Genomic DNA, 18,993 nt, shown 5'->3' with positions numbered 1-18,993 from the left:
AGAGTTGAAGTACTTGAAGGTTCTGTTGTAGCTGTCTGAGGAAAAGCAGTGGTTGTGAGAAGTGTTTTTGATGTTACAGGAGAATTAGTACTTGTTTTTTCAGCTGTGGTTGAGGGATTTGGAAGTGTTGTCTTGGTTGAAGATAGTGTTTTTGATGTCTGGGAAACAGCTGTTTTTGTGGGAAGTGATGTGGTTGTTATGGGATACTGTGTGCTTGTTTCTTTTACTTTAGACGTGAGATTTGGAAGTGTTGTAGTTGTTGAAGGTGTTGTTGTGGTTGTATGATAAAAAGTTGTGGTTATTGGAAAGGCTGTTGTGGTTATAGTTGCCTTAATTGTAGTTGTGGTTGTTATGGGAGACTCAGTAGTTGATTTTGCAGGTGTGGTTTGGAGATTTGCAAGTGTTGCATTGGTTGAAGGTGTTGTTGTAACTGTCTCAGAAACAGATGTTTTGGCTGGTAGTGTTGTTATGGCTTTGGAAAGCTCTGTGTTTGTGTTTACAGCTGTAGATGAGGTATTTGACAGTGTTGTAGTGCTCGATTGTGTTGTTGTAGCTGTCTGCGGAGCAGCAGTGGTTGTTAGAACTGGTTTTAGATTTGAAAGTGTTGTAGCGGTTGAAGGTGTTGGTGTAGTTGTCTGAGAAACAATTGTGTTAATTGGAAGCTTTGTTGTTTCTATGGGAGACTCTGTGCTTGTTTTGTCAGCTGATGTTTGGAGATTTGGAAGTGTTGTAGTGGTTGACAGTGTTGATGTGGTTGTGTCAGAAACCGTTGTGGTAATTGGAAGGGCTGTTGTGGTTATTGTCGCCTTTTTAGTGGAAGTTGAAGAAGTTGTGGTTGTCATGGGAGACTCAGTACTTGATTTTGCAACTTTTGTTGGTAGATTTGAAAGTGTTGTAGCGGTTGAAGGTGTTGGTGTAGTTGTCCGAGAAACAATTGTGTTAATTGGAAGCTTTGTTGTTTCTATGGGAGACTCTGTGCTTGTTTTGTCAGCTGTTGTTGGGAGATTTGGAAGTGTTGTAGTGGTTGACGGTGTTGATGTGGATGTGTCAGAAACAGTTGTGGTAATTGGAAGGGCTGTTGTGGTAATGGTCGCCTTTTTAGTGGAAGTTGAAGCAGCTGTGGTTGTTATTGGAGACTCAATGCTTGTTTTTGCAAGTGTGTTTGGGAGTTTTTGAATTGTTGTATTGGTCGGTGGTGGTGTTGTAGTTATCAACAAAGCATTTGTGGTGGTCGGTGACAGTGTTGTAGATGGAGTTGTTGTTTTGGTTGTCTCTGAAAGAGTTGTGGTAATTGGAAGCATTGTTGTTTGTATTGGAGACTCCGTGCTTATTCTTTTAGATGTTGTTGGGAGATTTGGAAATGTTGTAGTGGTTGAGGGTGTTGGTGTGACTGTCTCAGAAAAGGTTGTTATGGCTGGTAGTGTTGTTGTGGCTTTGGCAGATTCTGTGTTTGTTTTTTCAGGTGTAGTTGAGGGATTTTGAAGTGTTTTAGTGCTTAAAGTTGTTGTTCTAGCTGTCTGAGGAGCAGCAGTGGTTGTGGGAAGTGTTGACATTGTTAAGGAAGACTCAGTACTGTATTTTTCAGCTGTTGTTGGGAAATACGGAAGTGTTGTAGTGGTTGAAGTTGTTGTTGTAGGTGTCTCAGAAACATCTGTGGTACTTGGAAAAGTTGTTGTTTTTATTACAGAATCAGGGCTTATTTTTGCAGGTGTGCTTGGAAGGTTTTGAAGTGTTGTAGTGATCTTATGTGTTGGTGTAACTGTCTCCAAAACAATTGTTGTAGTTGTGAGTGTTGTTGTGGCTTTGGGAGAATCAGAGTTTGTTTTTGCAGCTGTGGTTGAGGGATTTGGAAGTGTTGTTGTGGTGGAAGGGGATGTTGTTGCTGTCTGAGAAACAGCTGTGTTTGTGGGGAGTGATGTGGATGTTATTGGAAACACAGTGTTTGTTTGTGCTTGTATTGTATGGAGTTTTTGAATTGCTGTAGTGGTCGAAAGTGTTGTTTTCCCTTTCTGCAAAACAGTTGTGGTGGTTGGAAGGGCCGTAGTTACTGGAAGCATTGTTGTTTTTATCTGAGACTCAGTGCTTCTTTTTTCAGCTGTAGATGGGAGATTTCGAGGTGTTGTAATGGTTGAAGGTGTGGATGTGACTTTCTTTGAAACAGTAGCTGTGTCTGGAAGTGTTGTTGTGGCTTTGGAAGATTCTGTGTTTGTTTTTACAGCTGTAGTTAAGAGATTTGAAAGTGTTGTAGTGCTTGAATGTGTTGTTGTAGCTGTCTTAGAAGCAGCAGTGGTTGGCGTAGTTGTCTGAGAAACAATTGTGGTAATTGGAAGCTTTGTTGTTTCTATGGGAGACCCTGTGCTTTTTTTGTCAGCTGTAGCTGGGAGATTTTGAAGTGTTGTAGTTGTTGAAGGTGTTGATGTGGTTGTGTCAGAAACAGTTGTGGTAATTGGAAGGGCTGTTGTGGTAATGGTTGCCTTTTTAGTGGAAGTTGAAGCAGTTGTGGTTGTTATGGGAGACTCCGTACTTGTTTTTGCAGGTAGGGTTTGGAGATTTGGAAGTGTTGCATTGGTTGAAGGTGTTGGTTTAACTGTCTGAGAAACAGATGTTGTGGCTGGTAGTGTTGTTATGGCTTTGGAAGATTCTGTGTTTATTTTTACAGCTGTAGTTGAGGGATTTGGAAGTGTTGTCGTGGTGGAAGGGGGTGTTGTTGCTGTCTGAGAAACAAGTGTGTTTGTGGGGAGGGATGTGGATGTTATTGGAAACACAGTGTTTGTTTGTGCTGGTGTTGTATGGAGTTTTTGAATTGCTGTATTGGTCGAAAGTGTTGTTTTACCTGTCTGCAAAACAGTTGTGGTGGTTGGAAGGGCTGTTGTAACTGGAAGCATTGTTGTTTTAATTTGAGACTCAGTGCTTCTTTTTTCAGCTGTATTTGGGAGATTTGGAAGTGTTGTTGTGGTCGAAGGTGTTATTGTGGTCGTCTCAGAAACACTTGAGGTAATTGGAAGGGCTGTTTTGGTTATAGTAGCCTTGATTGTAGAAGTTGAAGCAGCTGTGGTTATAATTGCAGAATCTGCGCTTGTTTTTGCAGCTGTGGTTGGGAGTTTTTGAAGTGTTGTAGTGGTTGAAGGTGTTGTTGTGGTTGTATGAGAAACAGTTGTGCTAATTGGAAAGGCTGTTGTGGTTATAGTTGCCTTAATTGTAGTTGTGGTTGTCATGGGAGACTCTGTACTTGATTTTGCAGGTGTGGTTGGGAGATTTGCAAGAGTTGAAGGTGTTGGTGTAACTGTCTCAGAAACAGATGTTTTGGCTGGTAGTGTTGTTATGGCTTTGGAAAGCTCTGTGTTTGTGTTTACAGCTGTAGTTGAGGTATTTGACAGTGTTGTAGTGCTCAATTGTGTTGTTGTAGCTGTCTGCGGAGCAGCAGTGGTTGTTAGAACTGGTTTTAGATTTGAAAGTGTTGTAGCGGTTGAAGGTGTTGGTGTAGTTGTCTGAGAAACAATTGTGTTAATTGGAAGCTTTGTTGTTTCTATGGGAGACTCTGTGCTTGTTTTGTCAGCTGTTGTTGTGAGATTTGGAAGTGTTGTAGTGGTTGACGGTGTTGATGTGGATGTGTCAGAAACAGTTGTGGTAATTGGAAGGGCTGTTGTGGTAATGGTCGCCTTTTTAGTGGAAGTTGAAGCAGCTGTGGTTGTTATTGGAGACTCAATGCTTGTTTTTGCAGGTGTGTTTGGGAGTTTTTGAATTGTTGTAGTGGTTGCTGTCTGAAAAACAGCTGTGTTTGTGGGGAGTGATGTGGATGTTATTGGAAACACAGTGTTTTTTGTTTGTGCTGGTGTTGTATGGAGTTTTTGAATTGCTGTAGTGGTCGAAAGTGTTGTTTTACCTGTCTGCAAAACAGTTGTGGTGGTTGGAAGGGCTGTTGTAACTGGAAGCATTGTTGTTTTAATTTGAGACTCAGTGCTTCTTTTTTCAGCTGTAGTTGGGAGATTTGGAAGTGTTGTTGTGGTCGAAGGTGTTATTGTGGTCGTCTCAGAAACACTTGAGGTAATTGGAAGGGCTGTTTTGGTTATAGTAGCCTTGATTGTAGAAGTTGAAGCAGCTGTGGTTGTAATTGCAGAATCTGCGCTTGTTTTTGCAGCTGTGGTTGGGAGTTTTTGAAGTGTTGTAGTGGTTGAAGGTGTTGTTGTGGTTGTATGAGAAACAGTTGTGCTAATTGGAAAGGCTGTTGTGGTTATAGTTGCCTTAATTGTAGTTGTGGTTGTCATGGGAGACTCGGTACTTGATTTTGCAGGTGTGGTTGGGAGATTTGCAAAAGTTGAAGGTGTTGATGTAACTGTTTCAGAAACAGATGTTTTGGCTGGTAGTGTTTTTATGGCTTTGGAAAGCTCTGTGTTTGTGTTTACAGCTGTAGTTGAGGTATTTGACAGTGTTGTAGTGCTCGATTGTGTTGTTGTAGCTGTCTGCGGAGCAGCAGTGGTTGTTAGAACTGGTTTTAGATTTGAAAGTGTTGTAGCGGTTGAAGGTGTTGGTGTAGTTGTCTGAGAAACAATTGTGTCAATTGGAAGTTTTGTTGTTTCTATGGGAGACTCTGTGCTTGTTTTGTCAGCTGTTGTTGGGAGATTTGGAAGTGTTGTAGTGGTTGACAGTGTTGATGTGGTTGTGTCAGAAACCGTTGTGGTAATTGGAAGGGCTGTTGTGGTTATTGTCGCCTTTTTAGTGGAAGTTGAAGAAGTTGTGGTTGTCATGGGAGACTCAGTACTTGATTTTGCAACTTTTGTTGGTAGATTTGAAAGTGTTGTTGCGGTTGAAGGTGTTGGTGTAGTTGTCCGAGAAACAATTGTGTTAATTGGAAGCTTTGTTGTTTCTATGGGAGACTCTGTGCTTGTTTTGTCAGCTGATGTTGGGAGATTTGGAAGTGTTGTAGTGGTTGACAGTGTTGATGTGTTTGTGTCAGAAACCGTTGTGGTAATTGGAAGGACTGTTGTGGTAATGGTCGCCTTTTTAGTGGAAGTTGAAGTAGCTGTGGTTGTTATTGGAGACTCAATGCTTGTTTTTGCAGGTGTGTTTGGGAGTTTTTGAATTGTTGTATTGGTCGGTGGTGGTGTTGTAGTTATCAACAAAGCATTTGTGGTGGTCGGTGACAGTGTTGTAGATGGGGTTGTTGTTTTGGTTGTCTCTGAAAGAGTTGTGGTAATTGGAAGCATTGTTGTTTGTATTGGAGACTCCGTGCTTATTCTTTTAGATGTTGTTGGGAGATTTGGAAATGTTGTAGTGGTTGAGGGTGTTGGTGTGACTGTCTCAGAAAAGGTTGTTATGGCTGGTAGTGTTGTTGTGGCTTTGGCAGATTCTGTGTTTGTTTTTTCAGGTGTAGTTGAGGGATTTTGAAGTGTTTTAGTGCTTAAAGTTGTTGTTCTAGCTGTCTGAGGAGCAGCAGTGGTTGTGGGAAGTGTTGACATTGTTATGGGAGACTCAGTACTGTATTTTTCAGCTGTTGTTGTGAAATACGGAAGTGTTGTAGTGGTTGAAGTTGTTGTTGTAGGTGTCTTAGAAACATCTGTGGTAATTGGAAAAGTTGTTGTTTTTATTACAGAATCAGGGCTTATTTTTGCAGGTGTGCTTGGAAGGTTTTGAAGTGTTGTAGTGATCTTATGTGTTGGTGTAACTGTCTCCAAAACAATTGTTGTAGTTGTGAGTGTTGTTGTGGCTTTGGGAGAATCAGCGTTTGTTTTTGCAGCTGTGGTTGAGGGATTTGGAAGTGTTGTCGTGGTGGAAGGGGATGTTGTTGCTGTCTGAGAAACAGCTGTGTTTGTGGGGAGTGATGTGGATGTTATTGGAAACACAGTGTTTGTTTGTGCTGGTATTGTATGGAGTTTTTGAATTGCTGTAGTGGTCGAAAGTGTTGTTTTCCCTTTCTGCAAAACAGTTGTGGTGGTTGGAAGGGCCGTAGTTACTGGAAGCATTGTTGTTTTTATTTGAGGCTCAGTGCTTCTTTTTTCAGCTGTAGATGGGAGATTTCGAGGTGTTGTAATGGTTGAAGGTGTGGATGTGAATTTCTTTGAAACAGTAGCTGTGTCTGGAAGTGTTGTTGTGGCTTTGGAAGATTCTGTGTTTGTTTTTACAGCTGTAGGTAAGAGATTTGAAAGTGTTGTAGTGCTTGAATGTGTTGTTGTAGCTGTCTTAGAAGCAGCAGTGGTTGGCGTAGTTGTCTGAGAAACAATTGTGGTAATTGGAAGCTTTGTTGTTTCTATGGGAGACCCTGTGCTTTTTTTGTCAGCTGTAGCTGGGAGATTTTGAAGTGTTGTAGTTGTTGAAGGTGTTGATGTGGTTGTGTCAGAAACAGTTGTGGTAATTGGAAGGGCTGTTGTGGTAATGGTTGCCTTTTTAGTGGAAGTTGAAGCAGTTGTGGTTGTTATGGGAGACTCTGTACTTGTTTTTGCAGGTAGGGTTTGGAGATTTGGAAGTGTTGCATTGGTTGAAGGTGTCGGTTTAACTGTCTGAGAAACAGATGTTGTGGCTGGTAGTGTTGTTATGGCTTTGGAAGATTCTGTGTTTATTTTTACAGCTGTAGTTGAGGGATTTGGAAGTGTTGTCGTGGTGGAAGGGGGTGTTGTTGCTGTCTGAGAAACAAGTGTGTTTGTGGGGAGTGATGTGGATGTTATTGGAAACACAGTGTTTGTTTGTGCTGGTGTTGTATGGAGTTTTTGAATTGCTGTAGTGGTCGAAAGTGTTGTTTTACCTGTCTGCAAAACAGTTGTGGTGGTTGGAAGGGCTGTTGTAACTGGAAGCATTGTTGTTTTAATTTGAGACTCAGTGCTTCTTTTATCAGCTGTAGTTGGGAGATTTGGAAGTGTTGTTGTGGTCGAAGGTGTTATTGTGGTCGTCTCAGAAACACTTGAGGTAATTGGAAGGGCTGTTTTGGTTATAGTAGCCTTGATTGTAGAAGTTGAAGCAGCTGTGGTTGTAATTGCAGAATCTGCGCTTGTTTTTGCAGCTGTGGTTGGGAGTTTTTGAAGTGTTGTAGTGGTTGAAGGTTTTTTTGTGGTTGTATGAGAAACAGTTGTGCTAATTGGAAAGGCTGTTGTGGTTATAGTTGCCTTAATTGTAGTTGTGGTTGTCATGGGAGACTCTGTACTTGATTTTGCAGGTGTGGTTGGGAGATTTGCAAGAGTTGAAGGTGTTGGTGTAACTGTCTCAGAAACAGATGTTTTGGCTGGTAGTGTTGTTATGGCTTTGGAAAGCTCTGTGTTTGTGTTTACAGCTGTAGTTGAGGTATTTGACAGTGTTGTAGTGCTCGATTGTGTTGTTGTAGCTGTCTTCGGAGCAGCAGTGGTTGTTAGAACTGGTTTTAGATTTGAAAGTGTTGTAGCGGTTGAAGGTGTTGGTGTAGTTGTCTGAGAAACAATTGTGTCAATTGGAAGTTTTGTTGTTTCTATGGGAGACTCTGTGCTTGTTTTGTCAGCTGTTGTTGTGAGATTTGGAAGTGTTGTAGTGGTTGACGGTGTTGATGTGGATGTGTCAGAAACAGTTGTGGTAATTGGAAGGGCTGTTGTGGTAATGGTCGCCTTTTTAGTGGAAGCTGAAGCAGCTGTGGTTGTTATTGGAGACTCAATGCTTGTTTTTGCAAGTGTGTTTGGGAGTTTTTGAATTGTTGTAGTGGTTGCTGTCTGAAAAACAGCTGTGTTTGTGGGGAGTGATGTGGATGTTATTGGAAACACAGTGTTTTTTGTTTGTGCTGGTGTTGTATGGAGTTTTTGAATTGCTGTATTGGTCGAAAGTGTTGTTTTACCTGTCTGCAAAACAGTTGTGGTGGTTGGAAGGGCTGTTGTAACTGGAAGCATTGTTGTTTTAATTTGAGACTCAGTGCTTCTTTTTTCAGCTGTAGTTGGGAGATTTGGAAGTGTTGTTGTGGTCGAAGGTGTTATTGTGGTCGTCTCAGAAACACTTGAGGTAATTGGAAGGGCTGTTTTGGTTATAGTAGCCTTGATTGTAGAAGTTGAAGCAGCTGTGGTTGTAATTGCAGAATCTGCGCTTGTTTTTGCAGCTGTGGTTGGGAGTTTTTGAAGTGTTGTAGTGGTTGAAGGTGTTGTTGTGGTTGTATGAGAAACAGTTGTGCTAATTGGAAAGGCTGTTGTGGTTGTAGTTGCCTTAATTGTAGTTGTGGTTGTCATGGGAGACTCGGTACTTGATTTTGCAGGTGTGGTTGGGAGATTTGCAAGAGTTGAAGGTGTTGGTGTAACTGTCTCAGAAACAGATGTTTTGGCTGGTAGTGTTGTTATGGCTTTGGAAAGCTCTGTGTTTGTGTTTACAGCTGTAGTTGAGGTATTTGACAGTGTTGTAGTGCTCGATTGTGTTGTTGTAGCTGTCTGTGGAGCAGCAGTGGTTGTTAGAACTGGTTTTAGATTTGAAAGTGTTGTAGCGGTTGAAGGTGTTGGTGTAGTTGTCTGAGAAACAATTGTGTTAATTGGAAGCTTTGTTGTTTCTATGGGAGACTCTGTGCTTGTTTTGTCAGCTGTTGTTGGGAGATTTGGAAGTGTTGTAGTGGTTGACAGTGTTGATGTGGTTGTGTCAGAAACCGTTGTGGTAATTGGAAGGGCTGTTGTGGTTATTGTCGCCTTTTTAGTGGAAGTTGAAGAAGTTGTGGTTGTTATGGGAGACTCAGTACTTGATTTTGCAACTTTTGTTGGTAGATTTGAAAGTGTTGTAGCGGTTGAAGGTGTTGGTGTAGTTGTCCGAGAAACAATTGTGTTAATTGGAAGCTTTGTTGTTTCTATGGGAGACTCTGTGTTTGTTTTGTCAGCTGTTGTTGGGAGATTTGGAAGTGTTGTAGTGGTTGACAGTGTTGATGTGGTTGTGTCAGAAACCGTTGTGGTAATTGGAAGGGCTGTTGTGGTTATTGTAGACTCAATGCTTGTTTTTGCAGATGTGTTTGGGAGTTTTGGAATTGTTGTAGTAGTCGGTGGTGGTGTTGTAGTTGTCACCAAGGCATTTGTGGTGGTCGGTGACAGTGTTGTAGATCGGGTTGTTGTTGTGGTTGTCTCTGAAAGAGTTGTGGTAATTGGAAGCATTGTTGTTTTAATTTGAGACTCAGTGCTTCTTTTATCAGCTGTAGTTGGGAGATTTGGAAGTGTTGTTGTGGTCGAAGGTGTTATTGTGGTCGTCTCAGAAACACTTGAGGTAATTGGAAGGGCTGTTTTGGTTATAGTAGCCTTGATTGTAGAAGTTGAAGCAGCTGTGGTTGTAATTGCAGAATCTGCGCTTGTTTTTGCAGCTGTGGTTGGGAGTTTTTGAAGTGTTGTAGTGGTTGAAGGTTTTTTTGTGGTTGTATGAGAAACAGTTGTGCTAATTGGAAAGGCTGTTGTGGTTATAGTTGCCTTAATTGTAGTTGTGGTTGTCATGGGAGACTCTGTACTTGATTTTGCAGGTGTGGTTGGGAGATTTGCAAGAGTTGAAGGTGTTGGTGTAACTGTCTCAGAAACAGATGTTTTGGCTGGTAGTGTTGTTATGGCTTTGGAAAGCTCTGTGTTTGTGTTTACAGCTGTAGTTGAGGTATTTGACAGTGTTGTAGTGCTCGATTGTGTTGTTGTAGCTGTCTTCGGAGCAGCAGTGGTTGTTAGAACTGGTTTTAGATTTGAAAGTGTTGTAGCGGTTGAAGGTGTTGGTGTAGTTGTCTGAGAAACAATTGTGTCAATTGGAAGTTTTGTTGTTTCTATGGGAGACTCTGTGCTTGTTTTGTCAGCTGTTGTTGTGAGATTTGGAAGTGTTGTAGTGGTTGACGGTGTTGATGTGGATGTGTCAGAAACAGTTGTGGTAATTGGAAGGGCTGTTGTGGTAATGGTCGCCTTTTTAGTGGAAGCTGAAGCAGCTGTGGTTGTTATTGGAGACTCAATGCTTGTTTTTGCAGGTGTGTTTGGGAGTTTTTGAATTGTTGTAGTGGTTGCTGTCTGAAAAACAGCTGTGTTTGTGGGGAGTGATGTGGATGTTATTGGAAACACAGTGTTTTTTGTTTGTGCTGGTGTTGTATGGAGTTTTTGAATTGCTGTATTGGTCGAAAGTGTTGTTTTACCTGTCTGCAAAACAGTTGTGGTGGTTGGTAGGGCTGTTGTAACTGGAAGCATTGTTGTTTTAATTTGAGACTCAGTGCTTCTTTTTTCAGCTGTAGTTGGGAGATTTGGAAGTGTTGTTGTGGTCGAAGGTGTTATTGTGGTCGTCTCAGAAACACTTGAGGTAATTGGAAGGGCTGTTGTGGTTATTGTAGACTCAATGCTTGTTTTTGCAGATGTGTTTGGGAGTTTTGGAATTGTTGTAGTAGTCGGTGGTGGTGTTGTAGTTGTCACCAAGGCATTTGTGGTGGTCGGTGACAGTGTTGTAGATCGGGTTGTTGTTGTGGTTGTCTCTGAAAGAGTTGTGGTAATTGGAAGCATTGTTGTTTGTATTGGAGACTCTGTGCTTATTTTTTCAGATGTTGTTGGGAGATACGGATGTGTTGTAGTGGTTGAGGGTGTTGCTGTGACTGTCTCAGAAAAATTTGTTATGGCTGGTAGTGTTGTTGTGTAAGATTCTGTGTTTTCTTTTTCAGTAGCAGTTGAGGGATTTGGAAGTGTTTTAGTGCTTGAAGTTGTAGCTGTCTGAGGAGCAGCAGTGGTCGTGGGAAGTGTTGGCATTGTTATGGGAGACTCAGTACTGTGTTTTTCAGCTGTGGTTGTGAAATACGGAAGCGTTGTAGTGGTTGAAGTTTTTGTTGTAGTTGTCTCAGAAACATCTGTGATAATTGAAACAGTGGTTGTTTTTATATCAGATTCAGGGCTTATTTTTGCAGGTGTGGTTGCAAGGTTTTGAAGTGTTGTAGTGGTTTTAGGTGTTGGTGTAACTGTCTCTAAAACAATTATTGTGGTCGTGAGTGTTGTTGTGGCTTTGGGAGATTCAGTGTTTGTATTGGCAGCTGTGGTTGGAGAATTTGGAAGTGTTGTAGTACTTGAAGGTGTTGTTGTCGGTGTCTGTGAAACCTTTTTCGTTGAGGTTGTGTAAAGTGTTGTGGTTGTTATGGAAGACTCAGTGTTTTTTTTTGTAGTTTGTAGTTTTGCAAGTGTTGTTGTGGGCAAAGGTTGTGTTGTACCTGTCTGGTAAATAGTTGTGGTGGTTGGACGGGCTGTTGTGTTTATGGTAGCCTTTATTGTAGAGCTTGATGCAGCTATAGTTGTTATTGGAGACCCTGTACTTGTTTTTGGAGCTGTGGTTGGAAGTTTTGGATTTGCTGTTGTGGTTGATGGTGGTGTTGTAGCTGTCACAGAAACAGTTGTGGTAGTCGGTGACCGTGTCGTTCTTGGAGCTGTAGATGGAGCTGTTGATGTAGTTGTTTTCGGAATTGTTGTTGTGGTAGTTGAAGCCTCAGTTGTTGAGGTTGGAACTGTTGTTGTGGTAATTGGAGCCTTTGTTCTGGTTGTTGTAGCTGTAGTTGTTGTAGTTGGAGATGTTGTTGCGGTTGTTGGAGCCTCAGTTGTGGTAGTTGGAGATGTTGTTGCGGTTGTTGGAGCCTCAGTTGTGGTAGTTGGAGCTGTTGTTTTAGTTGTCGGTATTGTTTTTGTGGTAGTTCGTGCCTCAGTTGTGGTTGTTGGAGCTATAGTTTTGGAAGTCGGAGCTGTTGTTTTAGTTGTCTGTATTGTTGTTGTGGTATTTGGTGCCTCAGTTGTAGTTGTTGGAGCCAGAGTTGTGGTTTTTGGAGCAATTGTTGTTGTTGTTGTTGGAACCTCAGTTGTTGTTGTCAGAGCCTCATTTGTAACTGTTGGAGCTGTTACTGGGGTAGTTGGAACCTCAGTTGTGGTTGTTGGAGCGGTTTTTGTTGATGTCTGTATTGTTGTTGTGGTAGTTGGAGCCTCAGTTTTAGATGATGGAGCTGTTGTTGTGGTAGAATTAGCTGTTGTTTTGGAAGTTGGAGCGTCGGTTGTGGTTGCTGGAGCTGTTGTTGTAGTAGTTGGAGGTGTCCTTGTGGTTGTTGGAGCCTCAGTTGTGGTTGTTGGGACTGTTTTTGTGGTAGTTGGAGTCGTTGTTTTGCTAATTGGAGCTTCCGTTGTGGTTGCTGGAGCTATTGTTATAGTTGGAGGTGTTGTTGTGGTTGTTTGGGTCTCAGTTGTTGTTGTTGTTGCTGTAGTTGTGTTTGTTGGAGCTGTTGCTGTGGTGGTTGGGGCCTCAATTTTGGTTGTTGAAGACTCAGTTGTTGTAATTAGATCTATTGTTGTCGAAGTTGGAGCCTCAGTTGTTGGAGCTGTTTTTAGGGCCCTAGTTGTTTGAGCTTTTGTTGTTGTATTTGGAACCTCAGTTGTTCTTTTTGTTGGAGCTGTTGTTGTGGTAGTCGTAGGTGTCGTTTTGGTTGTTTTGGTTTCTGTTCTGGTTGTTGGAGCTGTAGTTTTAGTTGTCTGTATTGTTGTTATGGTATTTGGAGCCTCAGTTGTTGTTGTTGTTGGAGCAGTTGTTATCATTGTTGGAGCCTCAGTTGTTGTCGGAGCCTCATTTGTGACTGTTGGAACTGTAGTTGTGGAAGATGAAGCTGTTACTGGGGTAGTTGGAACCTCAGGTGTGAATGTTGGAGCTGTTTTAGTTGATGTCGGTTTTGTTGTTGTGGTGGTTGGAGCCTCGGTTTTGCTCGTTGCATCTATTGTAGTGGTAGTTGGAGGTGTCATTGTGGTTATTGGGTTCTCATTTATGGTTGTTGGTGCCTCAGTTGTGGTTGTTGGTGCCTCAGTTGTCGGTATTGTTGCGGTAGTTTGAGGGGTCGTTTTGCTTGTTGGGGCCTCTTTTGTGGTTGTTGGAGTTGAAATTGTTGTTTTTGGTATTGTTGCTGTGGTAATTGGAACCTCCGTTGTCGTTGTTGGAGCTGTTGTTGTGGTAGTTGGATGTGTCGTTGGGGTTGTTGGGGCCTCAATTGTGGTTATTGGAGTTGTTATTGTGGTCGTTGTTGTTGGAGCAGTTGTTGTGGATGTTAGGTCTAATGATGGAATTGTTGGTGCTGTTGCTGTGGTTGTAGGACCCATAATTGTGGTTGTTAGAGCTGATGTTGTGGTTGTCGGTATTGTTGTTGTGGTTGTTGGAGCCCCAGTTGTTGTTGGTGGTACAGTAGTTGTGGTGGAAGGAGCTGTTGTTGTGGTGGTTGGGGCTTCAGTTGTGGTTGTTGCAGCTGTTGTTGTGGTTGTGGGTATTATTGTGGTAGTTGGAGCTGTTTTTTTGGTTGTTGGGGCCTCATTTGTGGTTGTTGAATGTGTAATTGTGGTTATTGGAGCTCTTATGGTGGTAGTATGAGCCTCAATTGTTGGAGTCTCTGTTGTCGTTGTTGGAGCTGTTGTTTTGGTAGTTGGAGGTGTTGTTGTGGTTGTCTGTATTGTTTTTGTGGTAGTTGCAGCCTCAGTTGTTGGAACCACAGTTGTGGTTGCTGGAGCTGTTGTTGTGGCAGTTGGAGCTGTTGTTGTGGTAGTTGGAGCTGTTGTTGTGGTATTTGGAGCTGTTGTAGTAGTTGGAAGCTCAGTTGTGGTTATCGGAACTGTTGTTGTGGTAGTTGGAGTGTCAGTTCTGGTTGTTGGAGCAGCAGTAGTTATAGTTGCAGCCTCAGTTGTGGTTTTAGGAGCTGTAATTTTGGAAGTTGGAGCTGTTGTTTTAGTTGTCTGTATTGTTGTCATGGTATTTGGAGCCTCAGTTGTTGTTGTTGTTGAAACAGTTGTTGTCATTGATGGAGCCTCAGTTGTTGTTTTCGGAGCCTCATTTGTGACTGTTGGAACTGTTGTTGTGGAAGATGAAGCTGTTACTGGGGTAGTTGAAACCTCAGTTGTTAATGTTAAAGCTGTTTTTGTTGATGTCGGTATTGTTGTTGTGGTGGTTGGAGCCTCGGATTTGCTTGTTGCAGCTACTGTAGTGGTAGTTGGAGGTGTCATTGTGGTTGTTGGAGCCTCAGTTGTGGTTGTTGGAGCGTTGTTTGCTGGTATTGTTATGGTAGTCGGAGGGGTCGTTTTGCTTGTTGGGGCCTCAGTTGTGGTTGTTGGAGTTGAAATTGTTGTTGTTGGTATTGTTACTGTGGTAATTGGAACATCAGTTGTCGTTGTTGGAGCTGTTGTTGTGGTAGTTGGATGTGTCGGTGTGGTTTTTGGGGCCTCACTTCTGGTTATTGGAGTTGTTATTGTGGTCGTTGTTGTTGGAGCAGTTGTTGTGGTTGTTGGAACCTCAGTTGTGGATGTTTGGTCTAATGATGGAATTGTTGGTGGTGTTGCTGTGGTTGTTGGACCCATAGTTGTGGTTGTTAGAGCTGTTGTTGTGGTTATCGGTATTGTTGTTGTGGTTGTTAGAGCCCCAGTTGTTGTTGGTGTTACAGTAGTTGTGGTAGAAGGAGCTGTTGTTGTGGTAGTTGGGGCTTCAGTTGTGGTTGTTGCAGCTGTTGTTGTGGTTGTGGGTATTATTGTGGTAGTTGGAGCTGTTTTTTTGGTTGTTGGGGCCTCATTTGTGGTTGTTGGATGTGTAATTGTTGTTGTTGGAGCTGTTATCGTGGTAGTATGAGCCTCAGTTGTTGGAGCCTCTGTTGTCATTGTTGGAGCTGTTGCTGTGGTAGTTGGAGGTGTCGTTGTGGTTGTTGGACCCAAAGTTTTTAGTGTTAGAGCTGTTATTGTAGTTGTCTGTATTGTTTTTGTGGTAGTTGCTGCCTCAGTTGTTGTTGTTGGAGCCACAGTTGTGGTTGTTGGAGCTTTTGTTGTGGAAGTTGGAGCTGTTGTTGTGGTAGTTGGAGCTGTTGTTGTAGTAGTTGGAAGCTCAGTTGTGGTTGTCGGAACTGTTGTTGTGGTAGTTGGAATGTCAGTTCTGGTTGTTGGAGTAGCAGTAGTTATAGTTGCAGCCTCAGTTGTGGTTTTTTGAGTTGTTGTTGTGGTAGTTGGAGCGTCAGTTGTGGTTGTTGGAGCCGTTGTTGTAGTAGTTGGAAGCTCAGTTGTTGTTGTTGGAGCTGTTGTTGATGTAGAAGGAACTATTGTTGTGGTAGTTGGAGCCTCAGTTGTGGTTCTTGGAGCTGCTGTTATGGTTTTTGGCGCCTCAGTTGTTGGAGCTGTTGTTGGGGCCATAGTTGATTGAGCTGTTGTAGTTGTGTTTGCAGCCTCAGTTGTTATTTTTGTTGGAGCTGTTGTTGGAGACTCAGATTTGGTTGTTGGCCCTGTAGTTGTGGTAGTTGTGTTAGTTGGAGCTATTGTTTTAGTTGTGGGTATTGTTGTTGTGGTAATTAGAGCCTCAGTTGTTGCAGCCGCAGTTGTGGTTGTTGGAACCAATGTTGTTGTGGTTGGAGCTATAGTTGTTGTTGATGATGTTTTTATGGGAGACTCAGTGATTATTTTTGCAGTTGTGGTCGAGGGATTTGAAAGTGTTGTAGTGCTTGTTGTGGTTGTGTCAGAAACAGTTATGGTAATTGGCAGGGTTGTGGTTATTGTAGCTTTAAGTGTAGAAGGCAACACAGTTGTGGTTGTTATGGTAGTCTCTGTTCTTGTTTTTTCAACTGTGGTAGAGGGATTTGGAAATGTTGTTGTGGTTGAAGGTGGTTTTGTCGCTGTGTGGGAAACAGCTGTGTTTGTGGTAAGTGATTTGGTTGTTATGGGAGATGCAGTGTTTGCTGTTGTGGTTTGGAGTTTTGTTGTGGTCAAAGGTGTTGTTTTACCTGTCTGCATAACAGTTATGGTGGTAGGAATGGACGTTGTAATTGGAAACATTGTTGTTTTTACGGTAGACTCTGTGCTTGTTTTGTCAGCTGTGGTTGAGAGATTTGGAAGTGTTATAGTGGTTGAAGATGTTGGTGTAGTTGTCTGAGAAACAGTTGTGGAAGTTGAAAGCATTGTTGTTTTTATGGTAGAGTCCGTGCTAGTTTTTTCAGATGTGGATGAGAGATATGAATGTGTTGTAGTGGTTGACTGTGTTGGTGTGGTTGTCTCAGAATAAGTTGTAGTAATTGGAAGGGCTGTTGTGGTTATGGTAGACTTAATTAGAGAAGTTGAAGCAGCTGTGGTTGATATTGGAGACTCAATGCTTGTTTTTGCAGATGTGTTTGGGACTTTTGGAATTGTTGTAGTGGTCGATGGTGGTGTTGTAGTTGTCACCAAAGCATTTGTGGTGGTGGGTGACAGTGTTGTAGATGGGGTTGTTGTTGTGGTTGTCTCTGAAAGAGTTGTGGTAATTGGAAGCATTGTTGTTTGTATTGGAGACTCTGTGCTTATTTTTTCAGATGTTGTTGGGAGATACGGATGTGTTGTAGTGGTTGAGGGTGTTGCTGTGACTGTCTCAGAAAAAGTTGTTATGGCTGGTAGTGTCGATGTGTAAGATTCTGTGTTTGTTTTTTCAGCTGCAGTTGAGGGATTTGGAAGTGTTTTAGTGCTTGAAGTTGTAGCTGTCTGAGGAGCAGCAGTGGTCGTGGGAAGTGTTGACATTGTTATGGGCGACTCAGTACTGTGTTTTTCAGCTGTGGTTGTGAAATACGGAAGCGTTGTAGTGGTTGAAGTTTTTGTTGTAGTTGTCTCAGAAACATCTGTGGTAATTGGAACAGTGGTTGTTCTAATCACAGATTCAGGGCTTATTTTTACAGGTGTGGTTGCAAGGTTTTGAAGTGTTGTAGTGGCTTTAGGTGTTGGTGTAACTGTCTCTAAAACAATTGTTGTGGTCGTGAGTGTTGTTGTGGCTTTAGGAGATACAGTGTTTGTATTTGCAGCTGTGGTTGAAGGATTTGGAAGTTTTGTAGTACTTGAAGGTGTTGTTGTAGGTGTCTGTGAAACTTTTTTCGATGTGGTTGTGTAAAGTGTTGTGGTTGCTATGGAAGACTCAGTGTTTGTTTTTGTAGTTTGTAGTTTTGCAAGTGTTGTTGTGGACAAAGGTTGTGTTGTACCTGTCTGGTAAATAGTTGTGGTGGTTATTGGAGACCCTGTACTTGTTTTTGGAGCTGTGGTTGGAATTGCTGTTGTGGTTGACGGTGGGGTTGTAGCTGTCATAGATACAGTTGTTGTGATCGGTGACTGTGTCGTTCTTGGAGCTGTAGATGGAGCTGTTGACGTAGTTGTTTTTGGAATTGTTGTTGTGGTAGTTGAAGCCTCAGTTGTTGTTGTTGTTGGAGCCTCAGTTGTTGTTGTTGTTGTTGTTGTTGTTGGAGCCTCAGTTGTTGTAGTTGGAACTGTCGTTGTGGTTGTTGGGGCCTCTGTTTTGGTTGTTGGAGCTGTAGTTTTGGAAGTTGGAGCTGTTGTTTTAGTTGTCTGTATTGTTGTTGTGGTATCTGGTGCCTCAGTTGTAGTTGTTGGAGCCAGAGTTGTGGTTGTTGGAGCCTCAGTTGTAACTGTTTTTGTGGTAGCTGGAGCTGTTACTGGGGTAGTTGGAACCTCAGTTTTGGTTGTTGGGGCCTCTGTTCTGGTTTTTGGAGCTGTAGTTTTGGAAGTTGGGGCTGTTGTTTTAGTTATCTGTAATGTTGTAATGGTATTTTGAGCCTCACTTGTTGTTGTTGGAGAAGTTGTTGTCATTGATGGAGCCTCAGTTGTGACTGTTGGAACTGTTGTTGTGGAAGATGAAGCTGTTACTAGGGTAGTTGGAACCTCAGTTGTGAATGTTGGAGCTGTTTTTGTTGATGTCGGTATTGTTGTAATGGTATTTGGAGCCTCACTTGTTGTTGTTGGAGAAGTTGTTGTTGTTGGAGCCTCATTTGTGACTGTTGGAACTGTTGATGTGGAGAATGAAGCTGTTACTAGGGTAGTTGGAACCTCAGTTGTGAATGTTGGAGCTGTTTTTGTTGATGTCGGTATTGTTGTTGTGGTGGTTAGAGCCTCGGTTTTGCTTGTTGCTGCTATTTTAGTGGTAGTTGGACGTGTCATTGTGGTTGTTGGGATCTCATTTGTGGTTGTTGGAGCCTCAGTTGTTGTTGTTAGAGCTGTGGTTGTCGGTATTGTTGTGCTAGTTGGAGGGCTCGTTGTGCTTGTTGGGGCCTCGGTTGTGGTTGTTGGAGTTGAAATTAATGTTGTTGGTATTGTTGCTGTGGTAATTGGAAGCTCAGTTGTCATTGTTGGAGCTGTTGTTGTGGTAGTTGGATGTGTCGTTGTGGTTGTTGGAGCCTCACTTGTGGTTATTCGAGTTGTTATTGTGGTCGTTGTTGGAGCAGTTGTTGTGGTAGTTGGAACCTCAGTGGTGGATGTTAGATCTAATGATGGAATTGTTGGAGCTGTTGCTGTGGTTGTAGGACCCATATTTGTGGTTGTTAGAGCAGTTGTTGTGGTTGTCGGTATTGTTGTTGTGGTTGTTGGAGCCCCAGTTGTTGTTGGTGGTACAGTATTTGTGGTAGAAGGAGCCGTTGTTGTGGGTATTATTGTGGTAGTTGGAGCTATTTTGTTGGTTGTTGGGGCCTCATTTGTGTTTGTTGGATTTGTAATTGTGGTTGTTGGAGCTGTTATCGTGGTAGAATGAGCCTCAGTTGTTGGAGCCGTTGTTTTGGTAGTTGGAGGTGTTGTTGTGGTTATTGGAGTGTCAGTTCTGGTTGTTGGAGCAGCAGTAGTTATAGTTGCAGCCTCAGTTGTGGTTTTTGGAGCTGTTTTTGTGGTAGTTGGAGCCTCAGTTGTGGTTGTCATTGCTTTGGTAGTTGGAGCCTCCGTACTGGTCATTGGAGCTGTTTTTGTAGTAGTAGGAGTTGTTGTTGTAGTAGTATGTGCATCAGTTGTGGATTTTGGAGCTCTTGTTGTGGTAGTCGGAGCTGTTGATGTGGTAGTAAGAGATTCAGTTGTGGTTGTTGGAGCTGTTGTTGTTGTAGAAGGAGCTGTTGTTGTGGTAGTTGGTGCATCAGTTGTGGTTACTGGAGCTATTATTGTAGTAGTTGGAGCTGTTGTTGTGGTTTTTGGAGCTGTTGATGTGGTAGTTAGAGCTGTTGATATGGTAGTTTGAGCGTTAGTTGTGGTTGATAGAGCTGATGTTGTAGTAGTTGGTGCACCAGTTGTGGTTGTTGGAGCCTTTGTTGTGGTAATTAAG

At 42.4% G+C, this 18,993-nt stretch overlaps 1 protein-coding gene across 1 annotated transcript; it reads right to left on the bottom strand.

Moving 5' to 3' along the window:
• Positions 1–435: 435 nt before the first annotated feature.
• LOC306897115 (uncharacterized protein) lies at positions 436–18,768 on the bottom strand (the record flags this gene model as incomplete). Its single annotated transcript, XM_079461595.1, has 7 exons — positions 10,973–18,768; positions 9,534–9,668; positions 8,307–8,441; positions 7,257–7,391; positions 4,404–4,538; positions 3,354–3,488; positions 436–635 (listed from the first exon to the last, which is right to left on the bottom strand). Exons 1-7 carry the CDS (start codon positions 18,630–18,632, stop codon positions 436–438), a joined length of 8,535 nt encoding a protein of 2,844 aa, XP_079317721.1. The 5' UTR covers positions 18,633–18,768.
• Positions 18,769–18,993: the final 225 nt, after the last annotated feature.

Source organism: Barbatula barbatula (genome assembly GCF_947034865.1).
Source record: "Barbatula barbatula genome assembly, chromosome: 8".
Classification (NCBI taxonomy): Eukaryota; Metazoa; Chordata; class Actinopteri; order Cypriniformes; family Nemacheilidae; genus Barbatula; species Barbatula barbatula.
The sequence above is the reverse complement of the archived record's forward strand: the minus strand, read 5'-3'. Positions and strand labels throughout refer to the sequence as shown.